The following is a 25,824-nucleotide window of genomic DNA, read 5'->3' as shown; positions in this document are numbered from 1 at the left end:
AGAGGGGGTTTCTGACAAGGAGAGCAGTGAATGTGTTTTCCCGAAAGGTCAGCAACAGGAGGGGCGTGGTTTGATCATCTCCCCTCTGAATCATTCCTCAAGAGCATTAACTTAATTATGCGACCAGAGAAATGAAAAAAAAAGTCTTTAAAATAACCAAAGGTAATTATAACCGTGTTGTTGACACTAATGGTTAATAATTGATCAGGACTTACACACAATCAATTGCCAATTTATCTCCCCCACAAAACCCTGAGTGATGTCCTGTTACTCCGCTCCTTCCCCTGGTCACTGCCTACCAAGCTCCACCGCTGCGGCCACTGGAGGCAGCCCCAAGCCTCCCACTTGCTTCTCTAAGAGCCTTCCATTTAATTTGTTTTCAGTTTCATCCAGAACAGACTAACATGGGGACGCCTTTTAAAAGGCCTTTCATTATTATTGTGGAGCCACCCTTAAACAAACAAAGACCATTCTTCCTCTTTCCTTTTACCTGGGATTGCAAAAGAATGGTCCTCGGGTTTCCTAAGCCATCCTATTTGCATTATATTACCAGGAGAGTCCTCCTTCCTAACATCTTCAGTTTTTATCTTTCTTAGAAAGAGCGTGAACACGCTGCCCTTAGTAGAGGGAACAGAAGCCCGTCCTCTGCCTGGAGGGTGGAGGGTGAAGGTGCCAGCTAAAACAACGCCCCTCTGTTTGAGGGAGACACAGGTGAAAGAGCAGAGTGGGGCGTGCAGAAAGAGGTATATTTGCTCCCCAAACCCAGGGTGGGAGTGCTTTCTCTCTCACTTGCCAAGGCCTGATGTCCAAGTGCACAGCATCAAACACCAGCTTGTTGGCCTTGCAGCCCAAGGGCAGAGGAGGGCTGGCGTGTGCTGTCATTATGGCCAATAGAAAGTAATTTCCAGCAACTGGAAAATTATATTGTCATAGATTACTTCTCCTTATAATAAGCCTTTAAAATATCTGTAGGGATTTGTCACTTACATAAAGGTTTGCAAATACATCAAAGGGACATGTCCCCTTTGCGATTTGTAGAAATTCAAATGCTGTTAATCATAATATCCACATATCACAGACTGTTGTGTATTGTTCCCAAGACTGCCTCTTGAGTTAACACATTTTTTTAAGTGTTTACAATGTTGTTTTTAAAAAGCAGTGTAAAAACACATATTTAAAAGGTCTATTTATGTCCTTAATTTGGGGGTTAAAATGAATGCTTTCCTTGGGATTGTCAATGCACGGGGGAACTAAAGGAAATGTATATGGTGGGTGATCATTGGAGACTGTTACTTGAAGGAACTTTATAATAATCCAGTGTATTATTTACACTTGAAGAGATGCTCTGACTTCACAGATAATGGCTTTGGATGATTTTGGCAAACGGTTGATTGTTTACTTCGACTTGAGCAGAGAAAGTTTAGGGCATATTTTCTGTCCCGTTAAAGAAACAAAAGATCGAATTGACTCTTAGCCTCTTTGATAATATCTCGATGCGGTGTGAGATGACCGCAAAACGAGCAGCAGCGCGCACGGGCCAGGCCCGCAGGTGTCGGCTGAACACGCGCGGGGCGGGCCTCGCGGGGACCGGCTGCTCGCCGCCTCCTGGACCAGCTCGGCGCCGGCGTTGGCGGCGGCGGCGGCGCGAGCTGCGCGGAGCCCCTGTCCTTTCCTCTCCGCCGGCCCCGCCGCCTGGCCGCAGACAAAGGTGGATGAAGTTCTTTTCAAGTTTCAAAGGCAGTTGCGCAGCAGCTTTGCAGAAACAATAACTCTTTTATTGGGAACAAATGTTGACATTTGACGGGCGCGGGAGGCAGCGGCCGCCGGGCCAGCGCCCCGCTTGCTCTCGGCCCGGCCCCAGGGTCCCACCTGAGATTAAAGCGCGAATTCCGATAAATCGGCTCTAACGCGCCCCGGGCGGCGCAGGGCAGAGGCCGGCGGGCCGGGCCGCACGGGCTCCATCCTGCGGCCCCGCGGCCCCGCGCTCGCCGCCGCCCGCCTCCCTCTCCCCGGCCTCCGCTAACATCTGCGAAAGTCTCCGTGGGCCGGGACGTAATGTTTGATTAGCTGAATTTTAAAGCAGAAGAGAGAAATCAGACACAGTAACCCTCTTCCCTGAGAAGAGACTCTGTTTCTCCCTCATCTTTCCTGAAGATCTGCCGCGGAGGAACCGTAAAGTGCATTCTACGTTTCCTTAAAAAAGATCCCTCTAAACACCTGCAGGTTTTCTGTGCTTAGCATACATTAAAAAAAAAAATCAAGTTTTCCCGAAAGAAATTCAGGTCAGGTGGCAGGGTGGGTAAGTTATGGAAATCTTTGATAATTTGTTGGGCATATAAACATCAAAGAGGATTCGTTAGTCTGGGCTAATCTCCTGAGCTGCTCGGAGTTTGCACCAATTGAAAGGTGCAGATTGTCCCTGAGAAGGAGGTCTAGGGTGTGTGTGTGTGTGTATGTGTGTGTGTGCGCGCGCGCCGCGCGTGCACGCCTGTGTGTGCCGCGAAGGGATCATGTATCCAGGTAAAACAATCTTCTGTTCCAAAGGGAGGCAGTTTTCATCCAGGCTTCAGTTTCTGAACATATGCAGGGAGATCAGTTTTTACTTGGTTTCCTCGTTCTCCCTGCTTCCTTAAGAGCCCGAGGCTGTCACTATGTATCTTCATCAGGGAGCATGGTCTTTCAGTGCCTATTTGTTAAATATTGTTAACTTTCATACTTTTCACCCAAGTCTTCAAATTAGAATATCACATACAGGAAATATTGCTGTCACGGGGGTTGGATTCTCTGCTGATTTAGGAAATATGGCTAATGTTAATAAAAGCAAAACCGCTTAACATCTTCAGACTGCAATGTCAAATGCTATCTGGAGGGAAAATCATTATCCTCCCGGTAATTCCACAAAGGTTCCATCTGAAACAAAAACAGGCAAAGGAGCTCCTGGCTCCCTTTTATGTGCACAGACTCAAATCTGTTTTCCTCCAGACGGCTGCCACAGAGCAACCAGGCTTCCCACGTGAAAAATCTTCCCTGTCGCCAAGAGATAGCTCTATTCCAAACATGTCCAGGTCTTCTACTAGGGGAGGCAGGAAGGAGGAAAACATAGGTCTCTACCCGCAAAGATTCGCTTTCTGCTAACCTCTGATCACTTATCTACTCCAAGCCAACAGAATGCCTGAAAAGGAACAGAAAACTGAAGCCTTGGTCTGCGCCTTCCTGGGCAGTCAGACCCCATAACAGGCAGGGCTCTGTGACCAGTTCACAGCCCCCCAGCTTTGCCTCAAGTAGCTAAGATTACTTTCGAATACCCTTTCTAACAAGACCCCAGCAAGAGGCCACTAATTTCCACCGCACAAAAAGCCACTGGAGAGAGATCCGTTTGTCAATATCAACTGGTCCAGCAATTTCCCATCCTCAGACACATCGGCCTATCAGAGCCGGCAGATGTTTAGACAAGATTTTATAAATTGTTCAATATCAGCCCATAATGAACCCCAACTGACCATTCCAAAGCAGCTAAAAGCATCCGGGCCGACCCCCGCTGGGATCCAATAATGCTCTCAGGCTGCAACATTATTAATCATGGAATAAAATAGATGAACCTCTTGAAAAATAAGTGTATGATTGATTAAAGGGCAATCTAAGAAGCTATTATTCTTGTTTTATAACCGTAAGTTATATTCACTCAATTTATCTTTGGAGAGGAAATAAATGATTGTTCATTTCTTTTCTGAAATTATATTATATGGGTATCCATATAATTTTGCTGAAAATTAAAGTGACAGTTTTGCTGCTTTTATGATACTAATCAAAGGGAATATGTTCCTTAACTACAAATTGTAGACTTGTCCTAAAATTAGGTAGTGAGTCACACAATAACGAGGTAATAGTCTAGGGTTCTTTAAACTTTTCTTTCCCCCCAGGGTAAGGCTAAGAGCCACTGAAAGGAAAATAAATCTCTCCTCCCCAGATTTTCGCCTTGTGTTAAACATGAGTTATATGAAAAGGAGAGTTAAGAAGTCGTTCAATAAATCTGAATAATCTACGCCAATTTGGATAATTCAAATAAACAATAAACAATTATTTCACTCAATAATTTATGGTGGGGGCATCATTTATACCCCATATTATCCACATTATCCACTCACAATACTCTAGTTACTGAGGAGGCTCAGTAAGCCCAGAAATAAATGTCCAATGGACCCTAATGCATGGGGTATCAGATCACTTTATTTTGCCAAGTTTTTTAAATGTACACTAACAAGCCATTTGCATATTCAGAACACAAAATCCAGATTTTCTTACAATGCAGGTGTATATAAATAATGTAAAACCATGCGTATCTCCCTACTGTGTACTGCTCCTGCCTCTGCCTTCTTGCAGGAGCAGAAGGGAGGGATTATTTTACACATTTTCATTAAAAAGCCTGAGGTCAGATCACCTGGGGGGAGGGGCTGCATCCCCAGGGCTCCCTACCCAAAGCCTTTTCCAGGACAAATGAGCCCCAAACACCACACTGTTGTAGACTAGTTTGTTTTTATTTACAATTTAAGATATAAATTAGTAAAGAATTCTTGTTAAACAACCAACAAAGATTGTATAACCAGCAATGTTCAAATAAAAACCAGGCAGAATTTATTTACAAAAGGTTTAGATTCCATTGCAATACAACTTGCATAAATTACTAGAAGCTTTATATCATTATAAAAATAAATATCAAATTTGTTTCCACTTCTTAAGTACTCAAGTTCTATAATCACGTTTTATTTCTACTGTGTACATCTTTTACAAATAAATTTTACAGTAAATCCTATCACACCTATAGAATATATACCGTGGCAATGAAGTGATCAAGTTAAGATATCCTGAGAAAAAAGATTGTTTTCAAAAGTCACACATACATTGGGGAAGCTATACTATGCCAACAAATTCACGTATGTCCAACAAAAGTCTGTTCCGATAGAGTCTGTGGGTTGGCAGTGCCCTGTGGATCCTTCCTTTTTACAGTGGCACAAGACGCGGTCGGGATTTAGAGGTCATTATATATATATATATATATATATATATATATATATCTGTATATTTATGAACTTGGGAGGAGAGAATGGCCTGCTGACTTTTTTTTTTTTTCCAAAGCAATTGTGACACCTACCTGTGGACCAAGGAAAAAACCAAGTCATCCCCCAAATCCTTCAGCCCCACCAGTATCAATCACCACATTCTAAAAAGGGCTCATCTCAGAAGGTTTTGCTTCTTGCCCACCTTCAAGATCTGTGATGAGTAATTTTGCCTACTTGTAAAGTAGTTTTCTTTTTGAGACACTACTGTCAGCCAGGCAAACTGCTGGTACTATCTACTCCATCTGGACACGGGGACAGGCCTGATAAAAGACTAGTATTTCTGTGTCTCTCCAGCCTGACTGCAAATGTCATCTAAAAAGGGGTCTGATACTCCCAGTTTTGGGAACACTAGCTCATGAAAGCAAGTGCCTTTTAAGTGTAGTTTTTTAAGGTTCCAAACTGCATACAAATACCCAGATTTTAAGAATCTGTTTTTCCAAAGAGAAAACAGCAGCAGTGGTGCAATAAATACATTCCCAGTTGAAGGAGTGATTTTTTTTTTAAAAGCAGAATTTGAGCAAAAAAAAAGAAGAGCTCTCAAAAAGAGCATAATCCTCTCCCACTTAAAGAAAAGAAAAAAAAAGAGAGAGAGAGAGAAGTAAGGCTCTGTCCTCAGACCCCATGGCAAGAAGCAAGAAATACACATTAAGCGAATTTGCTGGGCAATTGGTGGAAGGTTCCGCAAGGGGTGTGGGGAGGGGGGACCCCAGGGAGCCCACTTACTTGCATTGCTGTCTCGGCCCTTCTATAGGTAGGGCTGGACGCCCCCACCAACCACGGTGCAGCCCTCGCTGGCATCTGTCAGGGGAGGGGGCAGTTAGTCAGGACCCGACCCCAGAGCCATCTGCCTCGCGACAGCTTCGCGGCCACCAGCCCCGCGCCGCCCAACCACGCCGTGCCCTTCCCCCTGAACCCCCAAGCGGTCTGGGGGACCCGGCTGCCCCCCCTCACCCGCCCCCTGAGGCACTCGCCCGTCACATTTCCGCGTTTTCTGCCCCCTTGACCTCCTTTTATAGGTCTGATCGTCTCAAGCCTCCATTAGGAGCAACAGAGGCGAGGCAAAGAAAGGGAGGGAGAAAACGGACTCTCGTTTTCTGTTCTGAAGATTTAAAAACCGGAGACCCCTGGGAGGAAGCAGAAGGCTTTATCTCCTTGCAGCCGAAGGCAGAAGAAGAGATTGAGCTGAGACCAAGAACCGACAGAAAGCGCCGAGGCTGACGCTCAGGACGCCGGAGGGAAGCTACATTTGGCGTCGATTTGTATTTGCCAAACCGAAAACAGTCAGGATACCAACAACAGGAATAATAACAAATCAAATAAAAAGTAATAAAGGGGTCAGTCCTGTCTCAGTCTCCAGGCAGGATCGCCGGGCCCCCCACCCTGTTTCTGACTTCACCAGCTCCGCCCCGCCTCCTTCATTTCTAACTTAGGAGTGCAAAGCCATCCGTTCCGTTCCCGGTTCAGGGACAGGGCTTCCCCGGCCAGACCTACCGGTGCCCGGTTCCCTTTCCCGGCTCCTAGGGGTGCTCGCCCGCCGGGACCCACAGCCCCCCTCCGCCCCCGGGGCCCCGCGGGCCGCCTACCTTTCTTCGGCTCGTAGCCGCCGCCCGGGGGCCGGTAGTGGGGCTCCGGGAGCGGGTGCGCGCCCGCCTTGCCCGCGTCGCTGGCGGCCTTTGGCGCGGCGTGCAGCGCCTCTCCGGGGGCCGCGGCCGCCGAGTTGTACCGCAGCAGCCCCTGGCCCTGCAGCGCCGCGTTCAAGTTCCCGTAGTTTGTGTAGCTGCCGTAGAAGGGCGATGTGTAGTAGAGGTGGCGGCCGAGGAGCGGCGACGCGGGGTAGGGCGAGCCGCCCGGCGGCGCCCCGCTCGAGGCGGGCGCGGCGGCCGCGGGCAGCCCGGGCGGCGCGCAGCCCGGGCCCAGGCTCGGCTGCTTGAGGTCCGACGTGGCGATCTCGGCCAGAGACCACAGCTTGGGCTTGCTGGCGGCCGGCGGCGCGCCTGGCGACGTCCGGCTGCCCAGGGGCGTCTTGCCGCCCCCGCCCCCGCGGGGCGCGGCCTCGGGAGGGGGGCTCAGCAGCGGCGGCGCCTCCACGCCGGTGAGCGGCGACGAGGTCACGGGCTTGGGCGGCGCCAGGTCCCGCTCGCCGTCCTCGTCGTCGTCGTCGTCGTCGTCCTCCAGGTCATCGTACTTCTCCTTGCACTCCGAGCCCGACTCGCACAGGGGGTCCCCGGCGCGGCAGGGCAGCTTCTCTCCGTCTGACTCGGCGGAGCAGGAGTGGTCGGTGAGCGAGTCCACGTGCAGGCTGATCCCTGCAGAGGCGCGGGGTGGGGGGCACGGTCTGTGGCACCCCGGGCCCCGCTGCCCACCGCTCCCCGCCCCCGCCATCCCTCACCCTGACCCCACCCGAGCCGCGTGCTCCAGGCAGCCTGACCTCCCTGCTCGCGCGCTGCGAGCGGCGCTCTCACGGGGCCCCAGAGGCGCCAGGCGGCGGAGCCTGGAGTGCCGGGCAGGCGGGCGGCCTCCTCTCCGGCCTCAGCTCGGCGCCCCGCCTGGGAAGAAGGAGGCTCCGCGCCCCTGCGCCGCCTCGGCCGCGCTCACCTTCGTCCTCAGCCGATGTCTCGGTGCCCTCGTGCGCCTTGTCCGCACTCTCCTCCTTGCCCCTCGCTGCGTCGCCCTCGTCCTCGTCCTCGTCCTCACTTTTGTTTCTGGGGGCCCACGTCATCTTGTTCTCCTTCTTGAGGCGCCGGCGCGCGTTGGCGAACCAGGTGGAGACCTGTGTGAGGGTCATCTTGGTGATGATGGCGAGCATGATCTTCTCGCCTTTGGTGGGGTAGGGGTTCTTGCGGTGCTCGTTGAGCCAAGCCTTGAGCGTGGCCGTGGCGTCCCGCGTGGCGTTCTTGCGGTAGGCCGGGTCGTTGAGCTGGTACGGGTAGGCCGCGCTGCCGTAAGGGTGGTAGCTGATGGCGCCCGTCATCCCGGTCGTGTGTGCATCGTAGGGCGCGCCCTGCAAGCGACAAGAGCCCGGTGAGCGGTCGTCCGAGGGCCCGACAGGCGTCAGAGCCCCGGCGACCCCTCTGCCCGCCCGCGGCCGCCTTTCCCACGGTGCCTCCCCGAGCTGGGGCTGCGCCTTCCCGCAGCAACAGATCCGGAGGACGCAGCGGGTCGTTTAACGCCAGCTGTGGATCTCGGAAAGCGCTGCAGTTTTATTCCCAAATTTTCCAACGATTTCATTTTCCTAAAAATGACACATCTGGCCCCAAATGCCCCTGAGCCGCCGGTACGGGCGTGCACAAACAGGCCCGCACACACGGGCCCGCAGGTAGCTTCTTGATATCTAAATTTCTCCTGGTGTAAAGAGTCGCCTCCTCCTCCTAGTCGCCTTCCCCTCCCTTAAATGGTTAAAAAAACACCCCAGAGCCCCCGCTCCGCTATTCACCACTCTAAAGCTCGGCAAATCCAATTTGCAACTCGAAGCCAGTCACCGTTTCGAATTCTTCAAATACGCGGCAATTAGCATTTTAATTCAACCCTTAACGTTTAAATTCGAGACTTCTACAGCCAGCGCCGAGGCCCCGGCTACCCCGTCTCTGCTCTGGAATTCCGCCGAGGGCGGGAGGTGGCCACCAGCGCCCCCCCCCTCCCCCGCACTCCCCCGTCCGGGCCCCCAGCGTCTAAAACACGCTTTGCCAGCCCCCGGGCCTTGCGGGGCAGCGGAGCAGGAGGAGCGCGGGCCGGCCCGGGGCCCCGCGACGCAGAGGCTGCTCTCGGCGCGCGGGGACCGAGGCGGCACTTAGCGGGCCGCACGCCGGCCGACATGTTTTTCTAAAGCACGGGCCTGTGGGGCAGATGAAGGCGAAGATCTGGGCGGCCCGGCCGGGCCCCAGAGCCGCGGCCGAGGCTCCGCTGATTTCCCCAGCCCCGTGACCCCAAGCCCCGCGAGAAAGTGCCCAGCGCCTGGCGATCGCCCCGGAGGCCCAGGGGCGCCGACCCTTGCTGCCCGCGCTGGAAGAAGCGAGCCTCGGCCCGCTCAAGACTCCTCGCCCAGCCTCGGCGCCTGAAAGAGGGCCACCCAGGCCAGATCCCGTCCCGACCCCAGTGGGGTCGCACTTCTCGGGCTCGCGGGGAGATGACCTCGGCAGCCGAGGGGAAGGGCGCGCGGAGCCCCGCGCTACGGCCGTCGCCGGCCGACCGCCCTGCCTCTCGTCCCCGCCGACCGCGCCACGGCCCCAACTCCGCGACTTCGGAGCCGCCTCCCACACCACGTTCCCCGCGACCCTCAGGTCGCCGATCACAGACCAGGGTCTCTGCGCCCGGCATCTCGCGACCCCGCCCGCCAGCCCGCGCTCGGTTACCATGTAGGACGGGAAGCCGGCGGCGGCGGCGGCGGCGTCGGCGGAGTACTGCAGCGGGCTGCCGAAGCCGGTGGCTGCTTGCGCGGTGAAGGCCGCGGAGCCGGGGTAGGGGCTGAACGCCGAGCCCGACGCCGACCGCGCCAGCTCCTCGCTGCGCGGCGCCGCCAGCGCCGACGCGCCGTACGCCGGACACGAATAGAGCGCCAGCGAGCCGGGCGCCTGGTACAGGTAGCCCTGCGGGTAGGACATGGTGGGCGCGGGGCGCGGGGGCCCGCGTCACGCCGAGCAGCGGGCAGGGCGCGCGGCGCCCTCCATCCACGCCCGGCCGGGGCGCGAGGCGGCGGCGGGCGCGGGGACCGCCAGCCCAGGCAGGCCGGCCCGCGCACTAGCCCGGGCGGCCCCGCGGGCCGGGGGAGCGGCGGGGCGGCGGCGGCGGCGTTGGCGGCGGCGGCAGCTCGGAGCCGGTGGGCGCAGCCGCGCGCCAGGCCGGCGGTCGGGGTTTGGGGGAGTCTGGAGTCGGGAGTGAGGAGTTGAGGAAGGAGCGCTCGAGTTTCCGAGGGACATTGGAACGCGGAGCTGTCCGTCACGGGCTCATCTGCATATTCGGGCGCCCGCCCCCTCCCCTGCTCCGCCGGCTCCGCCCGCTCCCGCCGCCTGGCCGCGGCCGGGGGAGGGGCTGGGACGCCGGGGGTGGGGCGGGCGGAGGGGCGGCGGGAGCGAGAGGCAGGACGCGCAGGCTTTTGTGGCTCAGTCGCCTCTCGCGCAGCCCCAGCCCCCGGCCCGCAGCCCGGCCGCACCGGGCAGTGCGCGCTTCCCCTTCCCACTCGCGCGGACTCCCGGCGCCCGCCCCCCCCCCCTTCCCGGCCGCCCCCCACGCCCCCGCCCGCCACTCTGCCCCCTCCCACTGCCCCGCCCCCAGATCGGCCCGCAGGGACGCGCGCAGAGGCCGCCCGCTGCCACTTGGGGGGGGGGGGGGATGAGCGGCCCGGGCCCCCCTCACCGGCCGCGTACTGCGCGCCGGACTCTCGTGCCCGGATCGGAGCTACGGGTGATGCGACGGGAATAGGGCGCCATGGCCCGAGTCCTCCTGCGGGCGGCGTGCGCGGCTCTCACGCCCACCTCCCCCGGTTCGTCCTTGCTTGCTGCGCGGGGCGAGCCTCCGCGCGGGGCCTCGCAGCTGGCCGCCGGCCCCGCGCCGCCCCGGCGTGCCCCCGCGGGACCCAGATCCCGGGCGCTTTCGTCGCGAGCCGCCAGGAGGGCCCTGAGGTGAGCTCTCTGCCCCAAGGTCCGCAGTGGCCAGCGGGCCCTGGGTGTCAGGAGTCGAATGCTCTCGGATGCGGTTTATCCCGCGCCTCCAGTGCTTCTCCAGGACGCCGCCGCCTCCCCCAAAGGGTTTTTTATTTTGTTTTAATAAGTTGACGCCTCTTTCGGATTTGTGTTGTAAAGCACTCGGGGGAAACGATCGTCACCGGACAGACCGCCTCTGGCAGGACTTGGAGCCTCGCTGTCACTCGGGAAGGGACGAGACAGTCACAGGCCGCGGGCGGCACACGCGGCTGCCCAGGTAGCGCAGGTAACAGGCGACTTGGGGGCCGCCTCTCGGGGCCCAGCGGCGAGGCGCTCGGCAGGAGGCTCTGGGACCCAGTCCCACAGACACCCTTCTCCACGGGCCTCCTCCGCCCTCCCCCACCGGGCCGTGGAGGAGGGCGTCTGGCGTTTGGTCTTGGAGGGGTGGGGGCAGATGGGGCCACCGGTGGGCTCTCAGCAAGTGGGCGCACGGGGAAGGGGGCGGCGGGTGTGCGAGGCCCAGGCGTGGTGGTCAACACAACAGGTGCCTCTTCTGCGCGGGGGGTTGGGGGGGTGGGTGGGGTGGGGAACGCGGTAGGCCAGAGCTCCAGGCCGCAGCCTCTCCTTCCCCCACCCCCTACCCACCTCCCCCCACCCCCCACCCCCCACCCCATACCCACCTCCCCCCACCCCCCACCCCATACCCACCTCCCCCCACCCCCCACCCCTTACCCACCTCCCCCACACCCCCACCCCTTACCCACCTCCCCCACACCCCCACCCCTTACCCACCCCTTACCCACCTCCCCCACACCCCCACCCACCTTCCCCGCCCACCTCTCTACCCCATCCCCTACTCCTCTACCCCCCACCCCGCTACCCCACCGCCTACCAACCCCTCTGGCCCACTTCCCAGCCCGTTGGCTGGGCAGCTCGCGGAAGGACCAGAGTGATCGCGTTCGGGTCTCGGTCTCCAGGGTACCCCAGGCGCCATGCGGCCTCTTGCGAGGCGCGGCTGCAGCGCGAGGACCAGGAGGCTCAGGCCTGACCGCAGGCCTGACCGCCTGCGGAACCATCGAGGCTGTGTTTCCTTCCCCCAGATCCAAGGAGACCGGTTGTAAACTGCAGGATTGGACTTGAGCAGAGCCCACCCGCCTCCGCCTGCAGGCGGTGGCCCCCCGGTATGTGAAGTCCAGGCACCTGACCCCAGCCGCCTCCCCACTTGCCCCTAAACCGCTGCACCCTCGCCTGTCCCCTCAACACCGGCTCTCCTCTCTGAGCCCCCGCGCCGCCCACAAACCCCAGCCTGCACCCTCTACACTTTCCTAGACGCCTCACCCCCAAACACTCCCCAGCCCCTCACCACCTACCCAAACTGTCACCCCCACCCCACCCCACACACTCTGCGCCACCTCGAGGGCCCAGCAGGTGAGTTTCAGCAATGCTTTGACCCCAAGCAGGACGCCCTAATTCAGTTCAGGGCAGTTATTTTAAATCAATTATTGTCGCGTTAAAAAGGAAAGGGAAGCGGGGAGAATCAGAGGCCGCAGCAGCCCCGTGGAGCCTGCTTTTCCCAGGGTCCGCGGCATCCGTGGTCTTCCCGGGAGGGAATTCGGCCAGGAAGAGGCCGAAATGAGACAGACACACGACGGATGACCAACGTTCACAGCGCCAGACCAGGTTCTGGGCCTTCGGTTCCCTTCCAATTACATAGTTCAAGTGAAAAAAGAAAAAAAAATCAGGTCTAATTTTTATCTCCAAGGAGGACTGGCCTGAGTATTTCCATTTCTAAAGACCAGTTCCTGCTGTTGTCTCATTAGCATTTGGGGCCGCCCCCCTAGCCTTCTCCTCCCCTCCCCCCGCCCTCTCCTCCCTCTCCCTCGATTCCCCCACTCCACACCCCCACCCCCCACCCCCAGGGCTTGATCTCTGCCAGGGGCAGAAAAGAAAACAGCGAATTATTACAAAAACATCTCCAGTTTGGAGCAGGGAGCATAAGCTCCGATACACTCGATTTTGACATCAATTAAGTGTGTAACCAGACATGTGCACGTGGCTTTGGAGGGTCTCGAGTCGCCCAGGGTGCTTCTCCAGAAAGGGCTGCCGGCTCTCGCGCTGCCCGCAGCTCAGCGCAGCTGATCCGGAAGACAGTCTCTGCTCAGTGTCTTTTTTTTCCCCCCAGCAATTACACTCCTCCACTGAAATCTAAATTTTCCATACTGCTGCCTGCTACTAATAAAAGCCGTCTACCTTGCACTATTAAACAGTCGAATCGTACTACATGCTGTTTTTATTGGTGGTGACTGTAGCAAATTAAAATGCCTACGCAGAGACATTAACATTTACGCTCTGCATTGTTACCGGGATATATAAACTCCGTTTCGCTTTAAAGCACTCTGATTTTTTTTTTTAATATATAAAATCACTTTCCCTTTTCTTAAAGTTGGCTCGGTCTTCTTTTCTAAAAACTCAATCGAAAGAACAGGCTGCAAATGCGGAGGCTCGACGCGATGGCTGGGCGCGCGGCCGCCTGCGAGGATGGCCTGGAATCCTGCAACTGCGTCTCGGGTCACCGCGGGGAGCTCCCGGACCCCGCGGCCGCCGCTTTCGGGGAGCAGGACCTGGATGCTCCGCTCACGGGCGAGGAGGCTGTTTAGGCCTGTGGAGCGCCGGAGTCTGAACGGACACTGGGCCTCTGTCACTTTCGGTTGCCCTCCTCACCGGGATGGAAGAGAAAGGGCCGGCGCGCGGGCCAACCGGGTGCGTGCCCTGAAAGCGATGGATCCGAGCAGTTCGGTTGCGGGATTTACGGTGGATTCCACCTCCCCGCCCCCAACACACACACTTTGCTCCAGGTGTGCATTCAAAAAAAAAAAAAAAGAGGGATCGGTTAACACCATCACATTTCTGTTTCTTGTCCCCACAGTGGCCGGTGCTTTTGGAACGAGTTGGCGAGGACACTCGTGTTTCCGGGAACCGCGGTTTCCTGGAGGCCGAGCTCTGGGAAACGGCGGCCTGGGGCTCTAGATCCTCCTCGGAAAGCAGCGGTGGCGCAGACCGAGGCGCCCTCCACTCCTTGCCCGGGACTCCCGGGAGGCGGGAAGGCCCAGCGGCAATGCGGCCCGAAGTCGTGCGCACGGGCGGCGAGGGGGCGCTGTGGCCCGCGGATGCCGCCTCGTCCCCGCCGCGGTGGGCCTGGCGCCGTCCCCAGCCACTGAGGGCGCCCCGGCCCGGCCTCCCCCACGTCGATTGCATTCGGGGCAAACGGACAGCAACACTGGAGCGTTTGAATAAAGCCTAGCCGAGCCCGGCTTCTCTCTCTCTTCCCGCCTTTTGCCCTGTCTTGGGAGTTTTAAGAGTTGGGTGGGCAAAGAGGTACCATCTTGGAGCGTGTAGATATGCCGAGGGGAGGGGGTCAATTAAGATTTAAAAAGACACATTTTACGTGGTTCCTCTTCGTGAAGTTCTGTGTCAAGTAGAAGTGGTTTCCATGTATAGGGGACCTGTCCCCTCTGATGTCGCTCTTCCTGGGGGACTGTGGAGCGAGTGGCATCAGAAACTGGCAAGAAGAGCCGCGAGTCCGGGTCTGTGTTTTCTTTTTTGGGAAACAGGAACACTTCGCTGTAAACTGTACAGAGTTTAAGTCAAATGAAACGTGAATGCCTTCCAAGCGGGGTCGAGCCCGCTCGCGGGTCTCTGGACACTTTGGCCTTTCGAAGCTCTGACACGGTGTTCTGATGCGGCCACGTGTGTCTGCAAAACACCGCGGGAGGCGAAGCCCGGGGGGTCCCCGCCGCTCCAGTCAGGGAACCTGGAGCGCGGACGCGGCCCCTGGGTTTCCACCGGCCCGAAAGACTCGGGCCCCGCGGGCAGTGCCGCGGGAGGGGTCCCTGGACCGGGGCGCGCTCTTTTGTACGTTCTGGGCTCAGCCTGAGACCCGGTTCTAGCACCACGGCCCAGCCCCTGAGGTCGGAGGACTAGAACTGTGCTGGCCGCTAACGTGTCCCTCCTGGTTTCGTTCAGCGGCCGCACACGGCCCATCCTCTCCGCGAACGCCCCGCCTCCGACCCGCTTCCTGAAGCTTCTCCCGCGCCGCGGCCCAGGAATCAGCATCCTTCGCCTCTTCTCCGCATCCCGTGCTTCCATCGCTCCGGTTCTTCCCTTCCCCCCGCGAACCCCGACCCGCAGCCCCTTTGGGCGAGCCGTGCGCGCGTCCCCGGGCTCAGGTCCCCGCCGGTGTCCGCGTCCCCAGCTGGGAGCGCCGAGCGGGGGTGAGCGGAAGGGTGGCGGTGCGCGGGCGGCGGTGCGCGCGCCGCGGACGGGATGAAGGATCCCAGTGACCCGAGACCCTCTTCCGGAGCCGCCAAGACCCGAGCGCCTTCGTTCAGCGGTCGGCGATCGTTTGGAAGGACAGTGTGAGCGAGCGCTCTGCCCTCCGCGTTCACGGCCGCGCGGCCAGGCGCCTCGACCTGCACACACGTGCGCGCGCACAGTCGCGCTGCCCGGGGAGGTCAGCGCGCCGCGGGAGCGGCTCTAGGCAAGTGGAAACAGATGAAAGGTGTCCGTTTTTTTCTTTTCTTTTCTTTTCTATGTTTCTGCGAGACAGCCTTTGGAAGAACTTAGGTCATACATACCCATCCCTCACCGCCGCTCCCCCCCCTCCCCCGCCACCGACGCCCAGGCCGTCCTCAGCCTCTCCATTACTCGCTTTGCTTTCCCCGTTTTCCACTCCGGAGCGCAGCTCGGCACGTGCACGCGGGTGTGAGCGCGCCCAGAGGCTGCAGAGACCCGGAGCGTCGCTCGGATCCGGCCAGAGCGGGTAGGATCCTCGCTGGCAAGAAAACCAGCGGAGGAGAAGGAACTGTGTTTCGCCCATTACTTTTATTAGACGAGAGAGGCTATAGAGGGCGTTTGTCCCGGGTCCCGTTTCATAGCCGCCTGCTGACTTCATCAAAAGGGCTCGTCCAGACCGCGATTCCGCCGCGCGTGGTCAGGCGCACACTGACGCAGCTGGGTGGGAGAGCCGCGGGTAAGGAAGGCCTTTTTTTGTTGTCGTTGTTGTTAATACTGGCGGAAATGCAGAAAGGAAGGTTTGATAAATTTGATTGCATTAAAAGTAAAAAACTTCAGTTGAACAGAAATTGCTGGCACTGACCTGGGGAGAAAGGTTTGCAGTGACCGTAAATGGCAAAGACTGCCCTACAGAACCAGGAACAGCGCCCAAGGTCAGCAGGTGAAGCCAGCCGCCGGAGAGATGGGCCAAGGAGGCCGGTGGAGTCTCCTCACAGAGGACAGAGGCCCACGTTCGTTCTTGACGGGGACACCTTACCGTGTGACAGATGCCACGGTGTGACCCCAAACAAGGCCCAGGGTGTGCGGAGACCGGGCGCGCTCTCCCTGCTGTGCTCGTTGAAACTGCTACAGAGGAATCCGGGAGACATTTGTCCGTATCTGAAAAAGCAGGAGCTGCCCACCCTGCTGACCCCCAGATCCCTGCCTCATTGTCCGCCGCCGCTGAGAAAATGCCAGGCTGGGGGCACTGAGCCCTGGCACTGCCCTTGCAGCATTGTCTGCAAAGTGCAGGGCTGGAAGCGTCCTAAATGGCAGTCAGAGGAGGCCTGGCTGCAGAGCCCAGCCCAGGGCACATCCCCTGGAACAGAGTGTTCCTCAGGGATGACGGGAACCACCCCAGACTCTGCTTGCACCCGCTGGAGCCAGTCCTGGGGGTATAAGGTTGAGCTGGGGAAAATAATAATACTTTCAGAAAAGGATACCGACAGCTTTCGGCTCCTGCCACAATTGACAAAAAGAAAAACAAACCAGCAATATACCTGCTGTTTACAGGTTGGGGTGGCAGCGTCGCTATGGGGCCTCTCCCCTAGGCTGCAGGCCCACTGTGTGCTTGAAGAGAGGCTGGGGGCCCACACTGGCGGGCATGCTTTGTTTCTGAAAAATCTATATGCTGCAAATGTCACCAGAGATTGTTAACTTGAAATGATGGTTACGTGGATTCTATCACTCTACATTCCTAGCATGTGAAATATTTAACACTTTGAAAATTAAAACAAGAATGTGTGTTACCCTTTAAAAGAAGTGTCATAGTGCAGAAATATAGGGAGCTAATGGAGGAGTGCTATCTTAAAAAAAAAAAAGTTTCTTAAAAATGTACGTGTCTGTCTCTTTCTTCCTGGCTTCACCTCGCCCCACCCTCGCCCATCCCATCCTTCAGAACATAAAGATACAGTCTTAGATTTGCGGTGTTGACCTCTGAACGGACGGCCCCCGGTGTGTCTGTCACTGGGCGTCATCCAGAACGTGGCAGAGAGAGAGGCTTCCTGGGCAGGACGCTGCCCGTGGGACCTCAGGCTCCTCACCTGGGCCCATCAAGTGAGCGGCTCACCTGTGGCTATTGGCTCTTCTCGGGGGCTGGCCGCTCTCGTCTCTGGGGAGGGGCGCTTTTGCCCTGGAGAAGTCTGAATCTTTTCACCACCCACAGTAAAGGTGCCTTAGAAAATTCAAGTCAAGATTAGACAGAGGGGGGCTGCACCTGGAGAGGGGGTGGCTTCCTGGGGAGCCCTGTGTGTCCAAAGGCTTCCCTGGGCCCACGAGGTTGAAGGCCCTGGGGACTGACTGCCGCCCAAACTTGGCCCTCTCTGCCCAGGCTCCTGGCCTGCTGGCCCTCCTGCCTGTGGCCACACATCCCTCCACATCAGTCCCTGCCACTTGCAAAGGTCCTGACCACGGGGCTCCATCACCCCCTGCCGTGGGGCTCTGTGGAGCACTAGACACGTATTGACTGACTGACTGACTGAGTCGGTGAATGGCTTGCTCTTGGTCACTCACTTTTTCTTCTCAAAGGTACCCAGGATACTGAGGGACAGAAACAGAAAAACCACGGTTGCGTACGTTTCCTGCCGGCTTCCCTGCTAAGCATCTTCTGTGCACCTGAGTGTCTTGATCTCGAGTGATCCAGGCAAACCTGATCACACCTCGGGAGCCCTGGCTCTCCTGTATGAAGCGCGGTGCATTGCCACGTTGAATTTTAAGCCCCTATAACTATGCACACTGAAAATAGCATTTCATTTTTAAAATAAATTCCTGAGTTAGCAGTCAGCCCCAAACCTTCCATTCCTTGAGAACAGCGAGCGTGCATTTTGTTGTTGTTTTTTGCATCCCGCATGACGTGTGCCATTCCCAGCACACAGATGTTCATGAAAAAGGAAAGTGAACAAAAGCAAACCATACTGATGATACTGTTAATGAAAAATTCAGAGTGGGACCGACCGTTTAAAGCTGATTAGATCCTAGCAAGGGTTTTTTTAGAAACAGACAAGTTTCTTCTGAAATTTATTTTTAGTGGCAGGAATCTTAGGATGGCTAAAACAATTCTGACAAAGAAGAATAAAGTGGGAAGAATCAGTCTACCCAATTCCAAGACATTACATCATTGGAACAAAAGAGAAAATCCCAGAAACAAACATGTATAAATATTCCTGACTTATTTTGACAGGATGCAAAGCAATTCAATGGAGGAAAGTTAGTCTTTTCAACAAATGGTGCTGGATCAATTGAACATCTCTAAGCAAGCCTGTGGGACTTCTCAGGTATCTCAGTGGTAAAGAACCTACCTGTCAATGAAGGAAATACAAGAGCTGGGGGTTCGATCCCTGGGTCAGGAAGATCCCCTGGAGTAGGAATCGGTGATCCACTCCAGTACTCTCGCTTGGGAAATCCCAGGGACAGAGGAGCCTGGTGGGCTACAGTCCGTGGGGCCACAAAGATTCGGACACAACTGAGCACAAAGCAAGTATGCGCATACAAACACACACAAACTCCAACCCAACTCCCGTACCTTACGCAGAAATTAACTAGACGTGCCCACAGACTTACACGTCAAATTATGAAACTTTTAGAACAGAGGATAAAAATCTCAAGATCTATGACGAGGCAAAGAATCTGTAGACTAGACACCAAAAGCAGAATCCATGAATTAATATTTTATTCTCTGAAAGAATGAAAAGAATGCAGACTGACAGAAACTATTTGCAAATTATGTATCCGACAAAGGACTAGTATCTAGAATATATAAAGAATACTCAAAGCCGAACAGTAAAACAAAACAATACAAAACTGTCCCATTAGAATTTGGTCAAAAGACATTTCACCAGAGAGGATATACAGATGGCAAATATTCTCCTGAAAGGTGTTCAATGTCATTAACCATCAAGGAAATGCAAATTAAAAGCACTGAGAAGTATATGCACCTATCAGGATGGCTACAATGAGAAAACAAAGTAGCAATAACAACAAAGATGAGAATGCAAAGAAACAAGGTCATTCACGCGTTGCTGGTGGGAATGTCACGTGGTAGACCCACTGTGGGAACCAGCTGGGCAGTTTCTGATAAAGGTAAACAGTGTGAGTCTGGTGCATGACGCAGGGGCCCCGTGCCGGTGACACCCCACCCTGGAGGGAGGGAGGTGGGACAGGGGTACAGGGTGGAGGGGACAAATGTATGCCTGTGACTGATTCATGATGGTGCAAAAGCCATCACAATACTCCAAAGTAATTATCCTCCAATTACAATAAATCAATTAAAAGAAAAAAAAAAAGACTCGACTTGAAACTACCATGCAGGCTGGTGATCGCATTCCTGGGCATTGTTCCCAGAGAAACAGAAACTTGTGTTCACACAAACCCTGTACACGGGTGTTCACAGCACCTTTATTTGTAACAGACAGAAACTGGAGTCGGCCCAGATGTCCTTCAGTGGGTGGAACTAACGCTCAACGGTAGAAGCGAGTTATTGGTCCAAACAGCTCGCATGAAATCTCCAGAGAACTGGGCTGGAGGACAAAAGCCGATGCCAAAGCTTCTTTACTGCGTGATTCTGCCAAGAGCACATTTCTGAAATTACAAAAATTTAGAAAGAGAGAACAGCTTGATGGCTGTCAGGGACAAGGTGGGGGAGTTGGAGGGAGGGTATAAGAGAGGGGGGCGTGTTTACAAAAGGAACAGGCGGGATCCTTAGGGTGATGAGACGCAACACCTTGATTGTCTGTGTCTTCAGAGACCTTTCAGGCTTTCGAGCTGCAGAAGATGTGGGGCTCAGAGTACGGTGCCCGCTCTGAGCACAGGCAGGCAGGACATGTGAGAGGGGACGGTAAGAGGCAGCATCTCTCTGGAGGAGCCAAGCCAGCAACACTGCCTTCTGTATCTTTGGCTTTTATAAGTATTTGATGATTTTTAAGAAGTTATATACAGAGCTGGGGAGGGATAAATTGGAAGTTTGGGATCAATGAATCTAATATATACATAATAGATAAACAACCAAGAGCTACTACATGGCACAGGGAACGATACTCAGTATCTTAGAATAACCTATCATGCGGAAGAGTCTGAGAAAGCGTATGTATACGTTTTCCCATGTGGCATTAGTGGTAAAGAACCTGCCTATCGATGCAGGAGACATAAAAGGTGCATCTACTCCTGGATCGGGAAGATTCCCTGGAGGAGGGCATGACAACCCACTCCAGCATTCTTGCCTGGAGAATCCCATGGACAGAGGAGCCCGGCAGGCTACAGGCACGGTTTGCAAAGAGTTGGACACGACTGAAGTGACTTAGCACACACACACACACACACACACATATACATGTACTTATATATGAAGTGAAGTGGCTCAGTCGTGTCCGACTCTGCGACCCCATGGACTGTAGCCTACCAGCCTCCATCCATGAGATTTTCCAGGCAAGAATACTGGAGTGGGTTGTCATTTCCTTCTCCAGAAGATCTTCCCGACCCAGAGACCCGGGTCTCCCACATTGCAGGCAGACGCTTTACCGTCTGAGCCACCAGGGAAGCCCGTACATATATATATGTGTGTGTGTGTACATGTAACTGAGTCGCTGTGCTTTACCCCTGAAATCACCACAACACTGTAAATCAACTAGACTGCAGTTTTAAAAAGTCTACACAAACATGACGAATTGGGTGTATACTGAGATGAGAAAAACATTTCTATGTCATCTTTTGAAATCTCTGACTTCCATATATTTTTACATTAGTCTGAGAAATATATATATTATACATCTATGTTCTGAATTATTATAGATAATAAATTATATTTGAGATAAGCACACATTTTAATTCATATTTAATGTTTCTTTATATCTTTCCTCATATTTTGAAGCTCTTCATTCTTTCACCAGTTTTCATTCATTTGATTTGCTGGGAACATACATGAATGCTTCAAAACTATAAATATCTGCATGACTACTAACAAGAAATCACTGAGTACAGCTTTTATTTTCCTTTGCAGATCATTTAATGTCTAGAAAATATCACACTTGGGATTCACGAAGCAATCTACAAAATTACTTGAAAATAGTGTTTCGTCTGTTACTAGTTTAATACAAAGATTTGCTTTTCAGCCCTGAGTTAGTGTCAGGACTTTCCTCCGTGTTGGCGGAGCTGCACTTTCGGTTCCATGACTTGCGTGGTTGAGAGTCAGGGAGCGAGTGCGGAGCAGCCTTGGCCCTGTTTTCCGTTTCTTCTGCCCTCCGGCAGTCCCTCACTGCCCTCGTTAGCTTCTACACGTCTTCGCAGCATTTCTTTTTGCAAACGTGAGCAAATGCATACACACGTTCGTGGCCATTAGTCAAGAAATCCTCTCCATTTCTTTCTCAGGTTACACGCATCCTTGCAAAACTTGCTATGTTTTCCTAACAGTAACTCAAGGAGATTACTAGGATTCCTTTCTGGAGATTTCCCCAAATATACCCGATCTGCAAAATTCCTGAACAATATTCCCTTCAGGGCTGTGTCACAGTCACTCCCCCAGACCCCTGGTGAAGGACTTGTGTGCTGTTACAAGCTTGTGCTCTATTCTAGTGCTGTGGTTGGCAGCTTTCTTCCAGGCTGTTTCTTGCTGGAGAAGACACCGCTTCAACCTGGCACTCAGAGCTGGGATGTCTGGTCACAGGGTGCGGTTTTTCCTGGAACTGGCAGACCTCTGTTCTGTTCTGTTCTGTACTCAGACACCAGCCTGAATAACTGCTCATTTCTCCTCATCCCGACTGTGTAGATGTTCGGAGAAACTCGGCATGTTGTCTAGTCTGATGTGTGAAACGTGAGCCATAAATTCTCCTTTCCATGGCACTGACCTCTTGGCGTTGGAGCTCAGTCACCTCCCGGAGGTAAAACCCCGCATGTTCATTTCAGAACAAAGTGGCCATTTCATTACGGCTGAAGGTGAACTTTCCAAATGACTAATGATGTTGATCATCTGTTCCTGCGCTGTAGGCCATCCACATGCCTTCTTTTCTGAAGTGGCTATACCATTCTTGTGGTCATTTTTAAAAATGTGTTTTCTTCTAATTATTGCGTTATAAGGGTTCTTTATATATTCTGGCCACAAGTCCTTTCTCGGATATATGCTTTGCAGACACTTTCTCCCAATCTGTACCTTGCGTTTTCAATTTCTTTTTATTTTATTAATGGAGTTTTTCAACAAGCAAAACTTCCCATGTTTATAAAATTCAGTTTTCAAAAATTCTTCCTTTGGTGTGTATATATGTGTGTTATTTTAAGGAAATATTTGCCTAATCCAAGGTCGTGGAGCTCTTCTCCTGTGTGATTTCTGCAGTTTCTAATCCAAGGTCGTGGAGCTCTTCTCCTGTGTGATTTCTGCAGTTTCTAATCCAAGGTCGTGGAGCTCTTCTCCTGTGTGATTTCTGCAGTTCCTGTGACTGTAACTCCTACCTTAGCCTGTGCCGCTTCATTTTGGACTAGTTTTGTGTGTGATGTGTGGTAAGAGTCGACATTACTTCTTCCCCATCTAGCATGTAGTTATTTCATGCCAGTTATTGGAGATCATATTTTATCCAGGGAATTATCTTGGCACTTTTGCAGAAAACAAACAATTGCCCATTTGAGTGTAGGTGTATTTCTGGCTTCTTAACAATGTCCCTTTCAGACCTGTCTGTCCTTAGCTCAATACCGTATTGTTTTGTTTTTATCTCTTTACAGAAAATCTTAAATTATGTAGTATGTCTTTTAACTTCATTTTTCTTTCATAAAATTGTTTTGGAAATTCGAAGTCCTTTGTATTTGCATGTAAATTTTGAATTAGTCCTTCAATTTCTACAAATTCTACAATTTGGAACTTAATTGATAATATAGATCAATTTGTGGAAAACTGGTCTTTTAAAAAATATCGACTTATTCAATCCATAAATATAGTATACCTTTCCCTTTATTTAGTTTTTTAAAAAGTGAATGTATTTTAATGGGAGAGTGATCGCAGTGCTGCGATGGTTTAGCCGCACACCAACGTGCACTGGCCGCGGGTATACGTGTGCCCCCATCCTGGATGCTCGGCCCCTTGAGGCTGCCCCAGGGCGCCGCGTGCCCTGCTTCATGAGTGGAACTTGCACTGGCCGTCTGTGTTACATTCGGTAACGTACATGTGTCAGTGCTGTTCTCTCAAATCATCCCACCCTCGCCTTCTCCTACTGAGTCCAAAAAACTTTTCTCAGGAATTGTTCGTAGTTTTTAGTGTAGACATTTTGGACAAGATTTACTGAAGTTATTACTAAGCATTTTATTTACTTATTTAAGCCATTGGGAACGCCTTTGTGTGACATATTTTGACATTGCTTATTTAGAAACAGAAGTGATTTTTGCCTATTGACCATGTGTTTTTCGATCTTGTTTACTTCAGTGATTTGTTATAGTGGTTTCTGTAAATTTTGAAATTTCCTGCATAAGCAATTATGTCTTTTGTGAATAAAGTTTTATTTCAGCCTTTCCAGCTTGTTTGCTGTCTCAGCCATTGTCTTTCTTGCACCAGCCAGCGCCTCTGGGATTATGCAGCAGAAGTGTGATGGAGGCAGCCTTGTTTTGGCATGACCCTAGTTAGAAAGGTCAGCCCTTCCTCACTAAGCACGATGCTGCTGTAAGTTCTGAACACGTCCTTAAGTTAGGAGTTTCCCTCTTTTCCTAGGTTGCCCAGAGTCTTCAAGAATGGAGAGGAGCTGCACTTTCTTGGAAATTGTTTTTCTGTATATACTGATTAAACATATCTTAAAAACTTATTCCACTAAGGTGATGCATTACAGTAATCAGCCTTCAAATGTCAAACCAGCCTTGTCTTGTGCCCTATGCTTAGTCACTCAGTGGTGTCTGACTCTTCACGACCCCATGGACTGTAACCCACCAGGCCCCTCTGTCCATGGGGATTCTCCAGGAAGGAATACTGGAGTGGGTTGCCATGCCCTCCTCCAGGGGATCTTCCTGACCCAGGGATCGAACCCAGGTCTCCCTCATTGCAGGTGGATTCTTTACTGTCTGAACCACCAGGGAAGCCCAACCTCGCCTTTTGGTCACGGTTACTTGTTCAGTTGCTAAGTCGTGTCCGACTCCTTGTGACCCCGTGAACTGCAGCACACTGGCTTCCCTGTCCTTCACTATCTCCGGAGTTTGCTCACTCCTGTCTGTTGAGCCGGTGATGCCATCCAACCATCCCATCCTCTGTCACCTGCTTCTGCCGCTCCTCTTGGTCATGGTCACATGATCATTTTCCAGGCCTACATGTCTCATGACACACAGGAGAAGGAAATGCAACCCAGGCAGCCTCGTGGGCACCCTGATCTTGGATTGCTGACCTCCAGAACAGTGCAGAAATAAATTCCTGTTCTTTACTCTGCTCAGTCTTGCTACTTCATTAGGGCAGCCTGAGGAGATGATACAAACACCTTCAAAGTAATAGCCACAAGAACCACCTCTGTGAATGCCACTATGAGTAAGAAAAAAAGTGGTCTGGTTGCACAGGGTTTATGCTCAAGAGTGAGGATGCAAGTATGAAAGTGAAAGTCTCTTGGTCGTGTCCAACTCTTTGCGACCCCATGGACTATACAGTCCATGGAATTCTCCAGGCCAGAATACTAGAGCGGGTAGCCTTTCCCTTCTCCAGGGGATCTTCCCAACCTAGGGATCGAACCCAGGTCTCCCGCACTGCAGGCGGATTCTTTACCAGCTGAGCCACCAGGGTGAGGATGCAAATGCACTGCTTCCCCAGCACACACAGTCTCCGCCTGCGTTTCCTGACTGCGACCGCTGTCTTCCCCCCGATCTGCACACTCAACCCCAACATCAAGCTAAGGGAACAGGTAGTTTGTCACACTTCCTAGCTGATTTGTCTTGAGATGGGCTCAAAAACAGAAATCACAGTGCTCAATGGGCAGATTATTGGCAGGCTCCCTGTGGGTGGGAGGTGGGCAAGCAGCCCCTCATTCCCCAGGCAGCACCGTGTGCTGGGGGCTAGTGGCAGACACCTAGAGTGGCCTGCGGGCTCCCCCACCCCAACCTGAGCTTCTTGCAGATTGGGTGGGGAGGGGCTGTCCGTGAGACCTAACCTCTTCCCTCTGGGGTTTGCTCCAGTGTTCAGAGGAGAGCAAACTGAAGCTGGAACGAGTGGGGGCACTGGAGTGCTCCGTGCACTTATACTGAATTTGCACAGAAGAACTCTGCACTGTGGGGCAGAGAGACTGCAGCACCAAGTTTCTTCTTAAACCCATCAGAAGACTTGGAGAGACAGGCCAATCTCCACCAGGTTATGTAATCTATAAACTTACGCAGAGTAGAGAGCGCTAGGATTTCAACACTGGAGTCCAAACCTCCTGCCAACATCCAAAGTGACTGCGGCCACTTTGTGCAGAATCACGTGTGGTGACCAGCTGTCCCGACGCAGCCCACGTGCTCCAGGGACTCTTGCGTGCGGACGTCAGTACCCCTCATCACTGCTGCTCCTCCGGGTGTTCTCATTCTCTCTTAGGTTTGCTGAAGGATATGCTGATCTTCCTAGAGTTTAGACTGTGCTTTCCCGTTCTTTTCTAAAAGCATGACAGTTTCAGGAATCCCTGTCAGTCCAGTGGTTAGGACTCCTGGCTTCCACTGCAGGGGGCATGGGTTCACGCCTGGGTCTTGCAAGATATTGATGGTGTGAACAAAGACATAATAAGATTAAAGCATCACAGTTTTATCTCCAGTGAGCCGCCCCTTCACCTGTG

The 25,824-nt window shown here is 53.5% G+C and overlaps 2 protein-coding genes across 3 annotated transcripts; one reads left to right on the top strand and one right to left on the bottom strand.

The window, feature by feature from the left end:
- Positions 1–4,209: 4,209 nt before the first annotated feature.
- IRX2 (iroquois homeobox 2) lies at positions 4,210–10,095 on the bottom strand. Of its 2 annotated transcripts, XM_061393906.1 has the most exons (5): positions 9,467–10,094; positions 7,713–8,118; positions 6,701–7,423; positions 5,841–5,915; positions 4,210–5,149 (listed from the first exon to the last, which is right to left on the bottom strand). In XM_061393906.1, the coding sequence occupies exons 1-4, from the start codon at positions 9,713–9,715 to the stop codon at positions 5,863–5,865; spliced, it is 1,431 nt and encodes a 476-aa protein (XP_061249890.1). In that variant the 5' UTR covers positions 9,716–10,094; the 3' UTR covers positions 4,210–5,149; positions 5,841–5,862. The 2 variants fall into 2 exon arrangements, with proteins under 2 accessions (XP_061249890.1, XP_061249889.1); XM_061393905.1 differs by having other exon boundaries at positions 4,210–5,915; positions 9,467–10,095.
- Positions 9,714–17,862, top strand: LOC133233388 (collagen alpha-2(I) chain-like). The gene is made up of 6 exons (XM_061393160.1): positions 9,714–9,930; positions 10,002–10,732; positions 10,913–11,039; positions 11,854–11,934; positions 13,239–13,513; positions 13,680–17,862. The coding sequence occupies exons 1-6, from the start codon at positions 9,714–9,716 to the stop codon at positions 14,052–14,054; spliced, it is 1,806 nt and encodes a 601-aa protein (XP_061249144.1). The 3' UTR covers positions 14,055–17,862.
- Positions 17,863–25,824: the final 7,962 nt, after the last annotated feature.

Source organism: Bos javanicus, chromosome 20 (genome assembly GCF_032452875.1).
Source record: "Bos javanicus breed banteng chromosome 20, ARS-OSU_banteng_1.0, whole genome shotgun sequence".
NCBI lineage: Eukaryota > Metazoa > Chordata > Mammalia > Artiodactyla > Bovidae > Bos > Bos javanicus.
The sequence above is the reverse complement of the archived record's forward strand: the minus strand, read 5'-3'. Positions and strand labels throughout refer to the sequence as shown.

What these genes read in the sequence shown, in the direction of transcription:
- LOC133233388 (XM_061393160.1), top strand. Translation starts at nt 9,714, where the DNA reads ATGGTGGGCGCGGGGCGCGGGGGCCCGCGTCACGCCGAGCAGCGGGCA. An exon ending in GCCGCCAGGAGGGCCCTGAG is followed by an intron (nt 10,733 to 10,912) that starts GTGAGCTCTCTG and finishes TGTGTTGTAAAG; the next exon opens with CACTCGGGGGAAACGATCGT. An exon ending in CCGGCGCGCGGGCCAACCGG is followed by an intron (nt 13,514 to 13,679) that starts GTGCGTGCCCTG and finishes TTGTCCCCACAG; the next exon opens with TGGCCGGTGCTTTTGGAACG.
- IRX2 (XM_061393905.1), bottom strand. Translation starts at nt 9,715, where the DNA reads ATGTCCTACCCGCAGGGCTACCTGTACCAGGCGCCCGGCTCGCTGGCG. An exon ending in CCGGCTTCCCGTCCTACATG is followed by an intron (nt 8,119 to 9,466) that starts GTAACCGAGCGC and finishes TGTCGCTTGCAG; the next exon opens with GGCGCGCCCTACGATGCACA. An exon ending in CGGCTACGAGCCGAAGAAAG is followed by an intron (nt 5,916 to 6,700) that starts GTAGGCGGCCCG and finishes CTCCCCTGACAG; the next exon opens with ATGCCAGCGAGGGCTGCACC.